The sequence below is a fragment of the Salvelinus fontinalis genome, chromosome 27 (genome assembly GCF_029448725.1).
Source record: "Salvelinus fontinalis isolate EN_2023a chromosome 27, ASM2944872v1, whole genome shotgun sequence".
NCBI classification, from domain to species: Eukaryota; Metazoa; Chordata; class Actinopteri; order Salmoniformes; family Salmonidae; genus Salvelinus; species Salvelinus fontinalis.
Genome location: NC_074691.1, coordinates 3,646,667 through 3,660,171, shown reverse-complemented (window position 1 = coordinate 3,660,171; position 13,505 = coordinate 3,646,667). Strand labels below are relative to the sequence as shown.

General features: G+C 42.8%; 1 protein-coding gene across 1 annotated transcript in view; it reads left to right on the top strand.

The window, feature by feature from the left end:
- LOC129824877 (prolyl endopeptidase-like) overlaps positions 1 to 13,505 on the top strand; it is a 56,507-nt gene that overhangs the window by 435 nt on the left and 42,567 nt on the right. The window contains exons 2-7 of the mRNA XM_055884415.1: positions 240 to 314; positions 700 to 833; positions 2,178 to 2,308; positions 8,870 to 9,079; positions 10,588 to 10,709; positions 10,986 to 11,091. Of these exons, the coding sequence (XP_055740390.1) occupies positions 240 to 314; positions 700 to 833; positions 2,178 to 2,308; positions 8,870 to 9,079; positions 10,588 to 10,709; positions 10,986 to 11,091 (778 nt within the window). The remainder of the gene's footprint in view (positions 1 to 239; positions 315 to 699; positions 834 to 2,177; positions 2,309 to 8,869; positions 9,080 to 10,587; positions 10,710 to 10,985; positions 11,092 to 13,505) is intronic.

The following is a 13,505-nucleotide window of genomic DNA, read 5'->3' as shown; positions in this document are numbered from 1 at the left end:
TGGATAACCAAACCTCGAATGAATGAGTCAGCCAGCCAGCTAGCTAGGCTTCGATCGCCTTTTGTTGGCTTTGTCTCATGTTAGCTAGCTGCTAGCAAAGCTTTTGCATAGGCTGGCTAGCTAGCAAGCTAACCTTAGCGCTGTCATGTTATCGCATAACATCCAGCAGCAAATGATCAAAGTTGTTGGGTGACTGCTGCCCCACATTATGGATTTCACCTGCTTGTTATTTATCACAGATGGATGACTACCATGGCAATAAGATTCCAGACCCGTACAGTTGGCTGGAAGACCCAGACAGCGAAAAGACGCAGGTAAACGCCCATTTGCTATTCATTCAACACTGGTTGAAGGAATGTTATCGCAACGTTACCAGTTGATTTCGGTCAGGGAGTCCTTACGGGGTCAATATTTTCAATTCTGATGAAATTCACATTAATTTGTATGTTATTACTTTTATCAAGGTTTAATAAAGTTAGCTGAGTTGGTCACTGTAGAATGTGCCACTGCCAACTCCTCCCCACAATCAAAGGGGAAAAAAACAAATTAAATTTGAGTCACCAACTTAGCACATCTACCTAAAATGTCCAACCAGTATTGACAAAGGCTACTGACACAGTAGGTACAGTTGCAACCAGCACCACCACCTGTGAATTAGTGGTCGATGCAGTGATGTTTATATGTCTTGTTTCTTCCCAGGCTTTTGTCAATGCTCAGAACCAGCTGACACTGCCCTACTTGGAGCGCTGTGAGGTGCGGGACCTGTTCAAGGAGCGCATGACGGAGCTCTACGACTACCCCAAATACAGCTGCCCCTTCAAGAGGGGGAGCAGGTGAGAGGAGTAGGGCTGGGGTTGGGTCAAGGTTAGCGAGCACATCCGACCCGCTTGCTTACAGCTATACTAGGGTCAGACAGCCATCTTTTGTAAATTAAGAAACTGCGGATATGGCTCGGAAAATGGCCCTCATTCCAGGGATGAGAAAGGTGTCCCATTATCCCAACTGTTACACTGAGAATAATGAATGACTGTTAAGTGTTCTGGAAAAATGTCCACAGCAGTCATTCCGACCCTAGTGCAGCTGTAAGCAAGCAGGTCGGATCTGCTGGCTAGGTCAATTTGTGGGAGTTTTGCTGCACCCAAAAACACAGGGTCATGTTCATTAGGGCATGTAACAGAAAATGTCTTAAATGTTCTGCTACAGAAAAATTAAAATTAGCATTTCTTATTGGACAGCTCCAGAGGTGTATTCACTAGAAACCCAACAAACAAACTATCAAATGGCGGAGGGACCTAGCTGTATTTGTCAAATAGAAAAATGATTCTGCTTCAGAACGTTTTTTCGTTAAGAAAAGTAATGACTACACCCCAAGTAGGCCCTCCCGGTTTGGTTTCTTGTGAACACGATCTAGCTGCTCCTTGAAGGGGGCAAACCAATTTCCATCAAATTGGTTTGGTGCATTTTTTCCCCAGAGCTCTTACCCCCTTATTTTGCTTTGTTTGGACTGGTGTGAACACTGCACTCAGGAACGCACTAAACAATCCACCATGGTTCGCTCAAAAAGGGTAGTAGTGGTCCGATTTCAATTCGAACCCTGGTGCAGTTCGCTGCAGGCGAGAAAGAAAAATAACCAGTCGAGCACCATTATTGGTTGTTTGACTGCGAGCATTTGATCAAATGCACACAGCATCATAACTTGAGATCTCTGAAAGATTCTGTGAGTAGCAGCGCATTTATGAGAGCATCCTATGCAGATTAGGGGAGACGAGGGCTACACCGGGGGTTATAGGCTTTTGAATATAGCTTATTCACGTCGGAGTTCGAGCATCTATTTCCCTGTTTCCTGCTGCATGTTGGAAGATCAAAGTGAAAGTAATATGAAGATTGGGACACACAAGTGATCCTTCATGATAATCATAAATGGATTTAACAAAAGACATGCATGGACACGTGGTTTTGTTTAGACATTTTAGTTTGTTTGACCTTTTTTAGCAATGTGAAACCTACCAGACTAAAATGTAAATAATACAAAATAACAAGTAGGCGATCTCTGATTCGAACTGTAGCTCAAAACTGTGTGAAAGTGCCCTGAGAGGCTCAGGGGGACTTGTCTCTTGGGAATACTGGGTAGTGCGGTTCCGTTGATGTCTGGCTTACATTCCTGGCCCCCTCTGCAGGTATTTCCACTTCTACAACACGGGTCTCCAGAACCAGAGTGTGATGTATGTTCAGGAGAGCCTGGAGGCAAAGCCCACTGTCTTTCTGGACCCAAACACTTTCTCTGAGGACGGGACTGTTGCTTTACAAGGTGGGGGACTGAAATGTGTACAAACAATATTAATATTTAAAACCCATTTGTGTAGAATATTTTCTTTATTGACAATACTACACAGGTGGCCATTGTCTTCATGATACATTCTCTATTAACAATCAATGTGTGTCGCTGACTGTATTAGAGGTTGACCGATTATGATTTTAACGCCGATACCGATTATTGGAGGGCAAAAAAGCCGATACCGATTAATCGGCCGATTTTATATAATAATATAAAAAACAACGTTTTATATATATATATATATATATCATACACACACACACATTTTTCTAATAATGACAACTGCAACAATACTCAATGAACACTTTTATTTTAACTTAATATAATACATAAATACACACACACACACACACACACACACACACACACAGCTCTGAATTGACAATGATACTGAAGAGTCTGCTTCGGAGACAAATACTCTCAACTTTAACTTTAAGTTACCTGTGATGAATGTTTAAAACAAAAACTGTCATTTCTATATGCAGGAAATCCTATTTTAATAATGGGCATGGTTAGAATTGACAACCAAAGTGCGAGTCATAATTCCCATGACACCTTCTAGCAAAATCTGAAAAGCGGTTCCTTCATTTATTCCATAGGATATTTTTAGATTCACTTAAAATAAGGTCTATGTTTCGTGTAGGCTTACACCACCTTGCCAATTTTATAACTGTGTAGATATCCATAGGACAAGGTTACTCTGATCAATATTAGCTAAATACAAGTGAAGATACATTTTTTTGTAGAGTGGATTTATGAAAATATGTTGACAAACATTACCTTATCCTAGTGAGATTTACACAGGTATCAAAACGTCGAGGCAGTTTAAGCCTGCACGAAACACAGACCTTATTTGAAGTAGATCAAGACATTCTCTATAGAAGACATGAATGGTAAAATAACGAAGGAACCCCTTTCAAATTCAGCCGCAAGTTATTACAGTAATTATAACGCGTCGACTATTTCTCTCTAAACCATATACCTTTGACTAATCCGGAAACGATCACCTCGAAAACAAAACGTTTATTCCGTTCCGTATTTTATCTAACGGGTGGCATCCATGAGTCTAAATATTCCTGTTACATTGCACAACCTTCAATGTTGTCATAATTATGTAAAATTCTGGCAAATTAGTTCGCAAAGAGCCAGGCGGCCCAAACTGTTGCATATACCCTGACTCTGCGTGCAATGAACGCAAGAGAAATGACACAATTTCACCTGGTTAATATTGCCTGCTAACCTGGATTTCTTTTAGCTAAATATGCAGGTTTAAAAATATATACTTGTGTATTGATTTTAAGAAAGGCATTGATGTTTATGGTTAAGTACATATTGGAGCAATGACAGTCATTGATTTATTGTTTTTTATAAGATAAGTTTAATGCTAGCTAGCAATTTACCTTCGCTTACTGCATTCGCGGCACAGGCAGGCTCCTCGTGGAGTGCAATGTAATCAGTTTTAGAGCATTGGACTAGTTAACTTTAAGGTTGCAAGATTGGATCCCCCGAGCTGACAAGGTTAGAAATCTGTATAGTCAAAGATCCTCAGCAGTCCAATCCATGTCCCTTTTGCAGAATATCAGTCTGTCCCTGATGTTTTTCCTGGAGAGAAGTGGCTTCTTTGCTGCCCTTCATGACACCAGGCCATCCTCCAAGTCTTCGCCTCACTGTGCGTGCAGATACACTCACACCTGCCTGCTGCCATTCCTGAGCAAGCTCTGTACTGGTGGTGCCCCGATCCCGCAGCTGAATCAACTTTATTAGACGGTCCTGGCGCTTGCTGGACTTTCTTGGGCACCCTAAAGCCTTCTTCACAACAATTGACCTGCTCTCCTTGAAGTTCTTGATGAACCGATAAATGGTTGATTTAGGTGCAATCTTACTGGCAGCAATATCCTTGCCTATGAAGCCCTTTTTGTGCAAAGCAATGATGACGGCACGTCACTTTGCAATTCATCTGATCACTCTTCATAACATTCTGGGTTATATGCAAATTGCCGTCATACAAACTGAGGCAGCAGACTTTGTGAAAATTAATATTTGTGTCTTTCTCAAAACTTTTGGCCACGACAGTACTTTGCTCCGTTCATCTTTCCCTCGATCCTCCCTTGTCTCCCAGTCCCTGCCGCTGAAAAACATCCCCACAGCATGAGGCTGCCACCCATGCTTAATCGCAGGGATGGTGCCAGGTTTCCTCCAGATGTGATGCTTGGCATTCAGGCCAAAGAGTTCAATCTTGGTTTCATCAGACCAGAGAATCTTGTTTCTCATGGTCAGATGCCTTTTGGCAATCCCCAAGCGGGCTGTTGTGGCTTTTACTGAGGAGTGGCTTCCGTCTGGCCACTCTACCATAAAGGCCTGATTTGGTGGAGTGCTGCAGAGATGGTTGTCCTTCTGGAAGGTTCTCCCATCTCCACATCGGGTTCTTGGTCATCTCCCTGACCAAGGCCCTTCTATCCCGATTGCTCAGTTTGGCCGGGCAGCAAGCTCTAGGTAGAGTCTTGGTGGTTCCAAACTTCTTAAATTTAAGAATGATGCTGGCCACTGTGTTCTTGGGGACCTTCAATGCTGCAGAATACTTTTTTTGTACCTTTCCCCAGATCTGTGGTTCAACACAATCCTGTCTCTGAGCTTTACGGACAATTCTGTCGACCTCATGGCTTGGTTTTTGCTCTGAGATGCACTGTCAATTTTGAGACCTTTTTATATAGACAGGTGTATGCCTTTCCAAATCATGTCCTATCAATTGAATTCACCACAGGTGGACTCCAAGTTGTAGTAACATCTCAAGGATGATCAATGGAAACAGGATGCACCTGAGCTCAATTTTGAGGCTCATAGCAAAGGGTTTGAATACTTATGTAAATAAGTTATTTCTGGTTTTTATTTTTAATACATTTGGAATAATATCTAAACCTGTGCACTTTGTCATTATGGGGTATTGTGTCTAGTGTGACGAGAAAAACATTTAATTCATTTTAGAATAAGGCTATAATGTAACAAAATGTAGAAAAAGCCAAAGGTCTAAATACTTTCCGAATGCACTGTGTGTGTGTGATCTAGTACCAGTCAAAAGTTTGGACACGTACTCATTCCAGGTTTTTTATTTTATTTTTTACATTGTAGAATAACAGTGAAGACATCAACTATCAAATAACACACGGAATCATGTAGTAACCAAAAAAACTGTTAAACAAATAAATATTTAACATCTAAGTTTCTTCAATGTAGCCACCCTTTGCCTTGATGACAGCTTAGCACACTCTTGGCATTTTCTCAACCAGCTTCACCTGGAATGCTTTTCCAACTGTTTGCTGCTTTTCCTTCACTCTGCGGTCCAACTCATCCCAAACCATCTCAATTGGGTTGAGTTCGGGTGATTGTGAAGGCCAGGTCATCTGATGCAGCACTTCATCACTCTCCTTCTTGGTCAAATAGCCCTTACACAGCCTGGAGGTGTGTTGGGTCATTGTCCTGTTGAAAAACAAATGATAAGCGCAAACCAGATGGGATGATGTATCGATGCAGAATGCTGTGGTAGCAATGCTGGTTAAGTGTGCCTTGAATTCTAAATAAATAACTGACAGTTCCACCAGCAAAGCATCCACACGCCATCACACCACCACCTCCATGCTTCACGGTGGAACCACACATGCGGAGATCATCCGTTCACCTACTCTGCGTCTCAGAAAGACATGGCGGTTGGAACCTAAAATCAAATTTGGACTCATCAGACCAAAGGACAGATTTCCACCAGTCGAATGTCCATTGCTCGTGTTTCTTGGCCCAAGCAACTCTCTTCTTATTATTGGTGTCCTTTAGTAGTGGTTTCTTTGCAGCAATTCGACCATGAAGGCCTGATTTCATGCAGTCTCCTCTGAACAGTTGTTGTTGTGTCTGTTCGTTGAACTCTGTGACGCAATTATTTGGGCTGCGATTTCTGAGGCTTGCAACTCTAATGAGAGGTAACTGTGTCTTCCTTTCTTGTGGCAGTCCTCATGAGAGCCAGTTTCATCATAGCGCTTGATGGTTTTTGCGACTGCACTTGAAGAAACTTTCAAAGTTCTTAATTTTCCAGATTGATTGACCTTTAATGTCTTAAAGTAATGATTGACTGTCATTTCTCTTTGCTTATTTGAGCTGTTCTTGCCTAAATTTGGACTTGGTCTTTTACCAAATAGGGCTATCTTCTGTATACTACCCTACCTTGTCACAACACAACTGATTTGGCACAAACACAAACCTGTCTAGGATCAGCGTGGCGCTAGCGGCACACCCCCCCCCCCCACTGAAAAACCAGTGCCGCGAAATTCAAAAAAAATATTTTTTTAAAATATTTAACTTTCACACATTAAAGTCCAATACAGCTAATGAAAGACACAGATCTTGTGAATCCAGTCAACATTTCCGATTTTTAAAATGTTTTACAGGGAAGACACAATATGTAAAGATGTACATCTATTACCTAAAAACACATTAGCATAATCCACCATCTTTTATTTGTCCACCAACACCAGTAGCCATCACCAATTCGGCTAAACTAAGATATTTATAGCCCCTAACCAACAAAAAAACTCATTAGATGACAGTCTGATAACATATTTATGGTATGGGATAGGTTTTGTTAGAAAAAAGTGCATATTTCAGGTATATGGCATAGTTTACAATTGCACCCACCGTCACAAATGGACTAGAATAATTACAATGAGCAACGTGTTTACCTAACTACTAATCATCAAACATTTCGTAAAAATACACAGCATACACGAATCGAAAGACACAGATCCTGTGAATACAGACAATATTTCAGATTTTCTAAGTGTCTTACAGCGAAAACACAATAAATCGTTATATTAGCTTAGCACATAGCAATTAGCAGCCCAGCATTGATTCTAGCCAAAGTGAGCGATAGAAGTCAACATCGCCAAAAGATATTAATTTTTTCACTAACCTTCTCAGAATTCTTCCGATGACACTCCTGTAACATCACATTACAACATGCATATACAGTTTGATCGAAAATGTTTATATTTAGCCACCAAAATCATGGTTAGACAATGTGAAATGTAGACAAGCTGGTAAAGAAAAAGTCCTTGCGCCACTTAGACAGTGATCTACTCTTATACATAAATACTCATAAACGTGACTAAAAAATATAGGGTGGACAGGGATTGATAGACAATTTAATTCTTAATACAATTGCGTTATTACATTTTTTAATTTATCCTTACTTTTCAATACAGTTTGCGCCAAGCGAAGCTACGTCAAAAAACATGGCGTCCTAAGCCACTAAAATGTTTCGACAGAAACACGATTTATCATAATAAAAATGTCCTACCTTGAGCTGTTCTTCCATCAGTATCTTGGGCAAAGGATCCTTTCTTGGGAGAAATCGTCTTTTGGTGGAAAGCTGTCCTCTTGCCATGTGGAAATGTCAACTGCGTTCGGGATGAACTGAAAAGCATGCCCAACTTTTCACATCGTTGCAAAAATAAATGTCCCAAAATCGCACTAAACGGATATAAATTGCTATAAAACGCTTTAAATTAACTACCTTATGATGTTTTTAACTCCTATAACGAGTGAAAAGATGACCGGAGAAATATAACAGGCTAAACTAACGCTTGGAACAGGTGCGCGCCGATGTCCTCTAGGCGCATGACGCAGCTCCAAAAGAATGACTAGCTTCAGGGTTTTTTCATTTGTAGGGCCTGTGAACGCGCAATCGACCCCATTGGAATCGTCATCACGTAAAGGCATCCAGGGGAAGACGTAAGAAGTGTCCGTATAGTCATAGCAACGACAGTGCCCTTTTAACTGACTTCAGAAGAGTGGCCAACATTTCTCAAATCTGACTCCATGTCAGGGAAATTGCTGTAGAATGGGCTCTGTTCCACTTAGAGACAAAATTTCAACTCCTATAGAAACTATAGACTGTTTTCTATCCAATAATAATAATAATATGCATATTGTACGATCAAGGATTTTGTGGGAAGCCGTTTCAAAAATTAGCCAAATTAGCATAAATAGTCTAAACAGCGCCCCCATCCCCAACAGGTTAAGAAGGAAAGAAATTCCACAAATGTATTTTTAACAAGGCACACTGTTAATTGAAATGCGTTCCAGGTGACTACCTCGTGAAGCTGGTTGAGAGAGTGCCAAGAGTGTGTAAAGCTGACATCAAGGCGAAGGGTGGCTACTTTGAAGAATCAAAATATATATATATATTTTTTTTTAAACACTCTTTGTTTACTATATGATTCCATATGTTGTTTCATAGTGTTAATATCTTCACTATTATTCTACATTGTAGAAGTAAAGAAACCCTGTAATGAGTAGGTGTGTCCAAACTTCTGACTGGTACTGTATGTCGAGAGAACTTCACCTGTCGGCCAAATTGTCTGTGGACCATAAGTCGGGGAATCTTGGCATAGCTTAACTCATTGTGCGCTCCAGTGTCTCCTGTTATGTCTTCACTATAAAAGTCTTACTTGGTTAAATAAAGGCTTTAAATCAGCTTCTGTCAATCCTCAGGCTATGCGTTCTCAGAGGATGGCGAATACCTGGCGTATGGTACCAGCGCCAGCGGCTCGGACTGGGTGGAGATGCACTTCCTGCAGGTGGAGGGGGCTGTGGCCCTCAAGGACAAATTAGAGAGGGTTAAGTTCAGCTGCATGTCCTGGACCCACGACGGCAAGGGCCTCTTCTACAACTCCTACCCCATGCAGGAGGGCAAGAGCGATGGTGAGCATCCTGGCTACGTAGACACACACTGAACAAAAATATAAACGCAACATGTAAAGTGTGGGTCCCATGTATCTTGACTTGAAATAAAAGATCCCAGAAATGTTCAATACTCACAAAGCTAATTTCTCTCAAATTTTATGCACAAATTATTTTGCATCCCAGTTAGTGAGCATTTATCCTTTTCCAAGGTTATCCATCTACTTGAGAGGCGTGGCATATCAAGAAGCTGATTAAACTGCATAATCATTGCACAGGTGCACCTTGTGTTGGGACAATAAAATGCCACTAAAATGTGGGAGCATGCAATTGGTATGCTGACTGCAGGAATGTCCACCCAAGCTGTTGCCAGAGACTTGAATGTTAATTTCTCTACAATAAGCCGCCTCCCAAGTTTTTTTTTGTTTGGCAGTACATCCAACTGGCCTTACAATCGCAGACCACTTGTATGGCCTCGTGTGTGCGAGCGATTTGCTGATGTCAACGTTGTGAACAGTGCCCCGTGGTGGGGGTATGGGCAGGCATAAGCTACAGACAATGAACACAATTGCATTTTATTGATGACAATTTGAATGCACAGAGATACCGCAACGAAATCCTAAGGCTCATTGTCTTACCATTCGTTTGCAGTCATCACCTCCATGTTTCAGCATGATAATGCACGGCCCCATGTCGCAAGGATCTGTAGACAACTCCTGGAAGCTGAAAATGTCCCATTTCTTCCTTTTGGCTGCATACTCACCAGATTGAGTATGTTTGGGATTCTCTGGATCGACGTGTACGACAGGGTGTTCCAGTTCCCGCCAATATCCAGCAACTTTGCACAGCCATTGAAGAGGATTGTGCTGGCTGCATACTCACCAGATTGAGTATGTTTGGGATTCTCTGGATCGACGTGTACGACAGGGTGTTCCAGTTCCCGCCAATATCCAGCAACTTTGCACAGCCATTGAAGAGGATTGTGCTGGCTGCATACTCACCAGATTGAGTATGTTTGGGATTCTCTGGATCGACGTGTACGACAGGGTGTTCCAGTTCCCGCCAATATCCAGCAACTTTGCACAGCCATTGAAGAGGATTGTGCTGGCTGCATACTCACCAGATTGAGTATGTTTGGGATTCTCTGGATCGACGTGCACGACAGCGTGTTCCATTTCCCGCCAATATCCAGCAACTTTGGACAGCCATTGAAGAGGATTGGGCGACAATCAACAGCCTGATCAACTCTATGGGAAGGAGATGTCACGCTGCATAAAGTAAATGGTCACACTAGATACTGACTGGTTTTCTGATCCAAGCCTCAACTTTAAAAAAAAAAAGAAGGTAATCTGTGAACAACAGATGCTAATTCCCAGTTGTGATTAGGGCCTAATTTATTAATTTCAATTGCCTGATTTGCTTACAAGGACTGTAACTCAGTAAAATTGTTGCGTGTTTATAATATGTTAGGGTCCTCCCATTGCCACAATGCGGCAGACATGGTACATTGACGTCTCTCTCTCCTCTAGGCACGGAGACGTCCACCAACCTACACCAGAAGCTCTACTTTCACGTGCTGGGGACCCCCCAGTCCCAGGACTGCCTATGTGCTGAGTTCTCCGACCACCCCAAGTGGATGAGCGGTGTCGAGGTAGGATGGAGTCACTATTACTTAAACGCTCCTCAACAGACAGGTGAGTGCTTGACTTAGTTCTAAGCTTAAATAGGCACCGAAGCAGAAATGACATTATTTGAGTAATGTTATCTTTAATGTAAGTAATATTTTCTGTTCATTTCGCATCTATGCCAATCCTGTTCCCCTCTACACACAGTTTTGCTGTTAGCAATTTCTCTGGTATTTTATTTGGGTTAGGGTTAGCCGAAGAGTTTTGTGGTCAGAGTGCTTGACCAGTGTCGCTCTCTCCAGGTGTCCGATGACGGGCGCTATGTGCTGCTGTCCATCAGGGAGGGCTGTGACCCGGTCAACCGGTTGTGGTACTGCGACCTCCAAACCACTCCTCAGGGCATCACAGGTACCCCTTGCCTTCATAATATATTATAATAATCACAAGTACCCTCGCCCAAAACTATGGTTCTACTGAAGCTTTCTGTAGCTTCCTGAATTTATGACGACCCCCCCCGCCATATTTGTTTTAGAGAATGGCTTTTCAGTTCAAATATTGTCAAATTGTATTTGTCACATGCGCCGAAAGACAACAGGTGTAGACCTTACCGTGAAATGCTTACTTACAAGCCCTTAACCAACAATGCAGTTCAAGAAATAGTTATGAAAATATTTACTAAATAAACTAAAGTACATTTTTATAAATAAAAAGTAACAATAAAATAACAACGAGGCTATATACAGGGGGTACTGGTACAGAGTCGTGCGGGGGTACAGGTACAAATTACCTCAACTAACATGTAGGTAGGGGTAAAGTGACTGCATAGATAATAAACAGCGAGTAGCAGCAGCGTAAAAAAATGGGTCAATGCAAATAGTCTGGGTAGAAATTTGATTAATTGTTTATCAGTCTGATGGTTTCACGGTAGAAGCTGTTAAGGAGCCTTTTGAACCTAGACTTTGCGATCTGGTACTGCTTTCCATGCGGTAGCAGAGAGAACAGTCTATGACTAGGGCCTCTGGAGTCTTTGACAATTTTTTTGTGCCTTCCGCTGACACGCCTAGTATATAGGTCCTGGATGGCAGGAAGCTTGGCCCCAGTGACGTACTGGGCCAAACGCACTACCCTCTGTAGCACCTTGTAGTCAGATGCCGAGCAGTGTCACCATACCATACTGCTCTCTGGTGCAGCTGTAGAACTTTTTTAGGATCTGGGGACACATGCCAAATCTTTTCAGTCTCCTGAGGGGGAAAATGTGTTGTGCCCTCTTCACAACTGTCTGGGTGTGTTTGGACCATTATAGTTTGTTGGTGATGTGGACACCAAGGAACTTAACTCTCAACCCGCTCCACTACCTCCACGTTGATGTGAATGGGGGTGTGTTCGGCTCTCCTTTTCCTGTAGTCCACCATCAGCTCCTTCGTCTTACTCACGTTGAGGGAGAGGTTGTTGTCCTGACACCAGGTCTCTGACCTCCCTATAGGCTGTCTCATCGTTGTCGGTGATTAGGTCTACCACTTGTCATCAGTAAATGTAATGATGGTGTTGAAGTCGTGCTTGGCCACGCAGTCGTGGGTGAATAGGGAGGACAGGAGAGAACTAAGCACGCACCCCTGAGGGTCTCCAGTGTTGAGGATCAACGTGGCAGATGTGTTCTTGCCTACCCTTACCACCTGGGGGCGGCCCGTCACAGGGAAGTGTTTAGTCCTAGGATCCTTAGCTTAGCGATGAGCTTTGTGGGCACTATGGTGTTGAACACTGAGCTGTAGTCAATGAACCGCACACTTACATAGGTGTTTCTTTTGTCCAGGTGGGAAAGAGCAGTGTGGAGTGCGATTGGCCCTGCGACCTTGTGAATGTTGACCTGTTTTAAAGGTCTTGCTCACATCAGCTACGAAGAACATGATCATGCAGTCATCCAGAACAGCTGGGGCTCTCATGCATGGTTCAGTGTTGTTTACCTCGAAGCTAGCATAAAAGGCATTTAGCTCGTCTGATAGGCTTACGGCACTGGGCAGCTCGCGGCTGTGCTTCTCTTCATAGTCTGTAATATTTTCTAAGCCCAGCCACATCCGACGAGCGTCAGAGCCGATGTAGTAGGAATGATGCTTTGCCTGTTTGATGGTTTGTCTGAGGTCATAGCGGGTTTTCTTAAGTGTCCAGATTAGGGTCCTGCTCCTTGAAAGCAGCAGCTCTAGCCTTTAGCTCGGTGCGGATCTTGCCTGTAATCCATGGCTTCTGGTTGGGATATGTACGTATGATCACTGTGGGGACAACGTCGTTGATCCGCCTAATGATGAAGCCGGTGACTGAGGTGATATACTCCTCAATGTAATTGGATGAATCCTGGAACATACCCCAGTATGTGGTAGCAAAACAGTCCATAGAATTATGGTCAGATTTGCCAAATGGAGGGCGCGGGAGAGCTTTGTACACGTCTCTAATTAGCAGCCTCTCTGTGTTAGTGATGGCTGTTTAATAGTCTGATGGCCTTGAGATAGAAGCTGTTTTTCAGGGTCCCAGGGTCTCCAGCTTAATGATGAGCTTGGAGGGTGCTATGGTGTTGAATGCTGAGCTATAGTCAATCTTACATAGGTATTGCTCTTGTCCAGATGGGATAGGACAGTGCAATGACACAGATGTCACGTTTTGAGGAAGTGTGCAATTGGAATGCTCACTGCAGGAATGTCCACCCAAGCTGTTACCAGAGAATTGAATGTTCATTTCTCTTCAATAAGCTGCCTCCAACACCGTTTTAGAGAATTTGGCGATACGTCCAACCGGCCTCACAACCTCAGACCTCGTGTAATCACGCCAGCCCA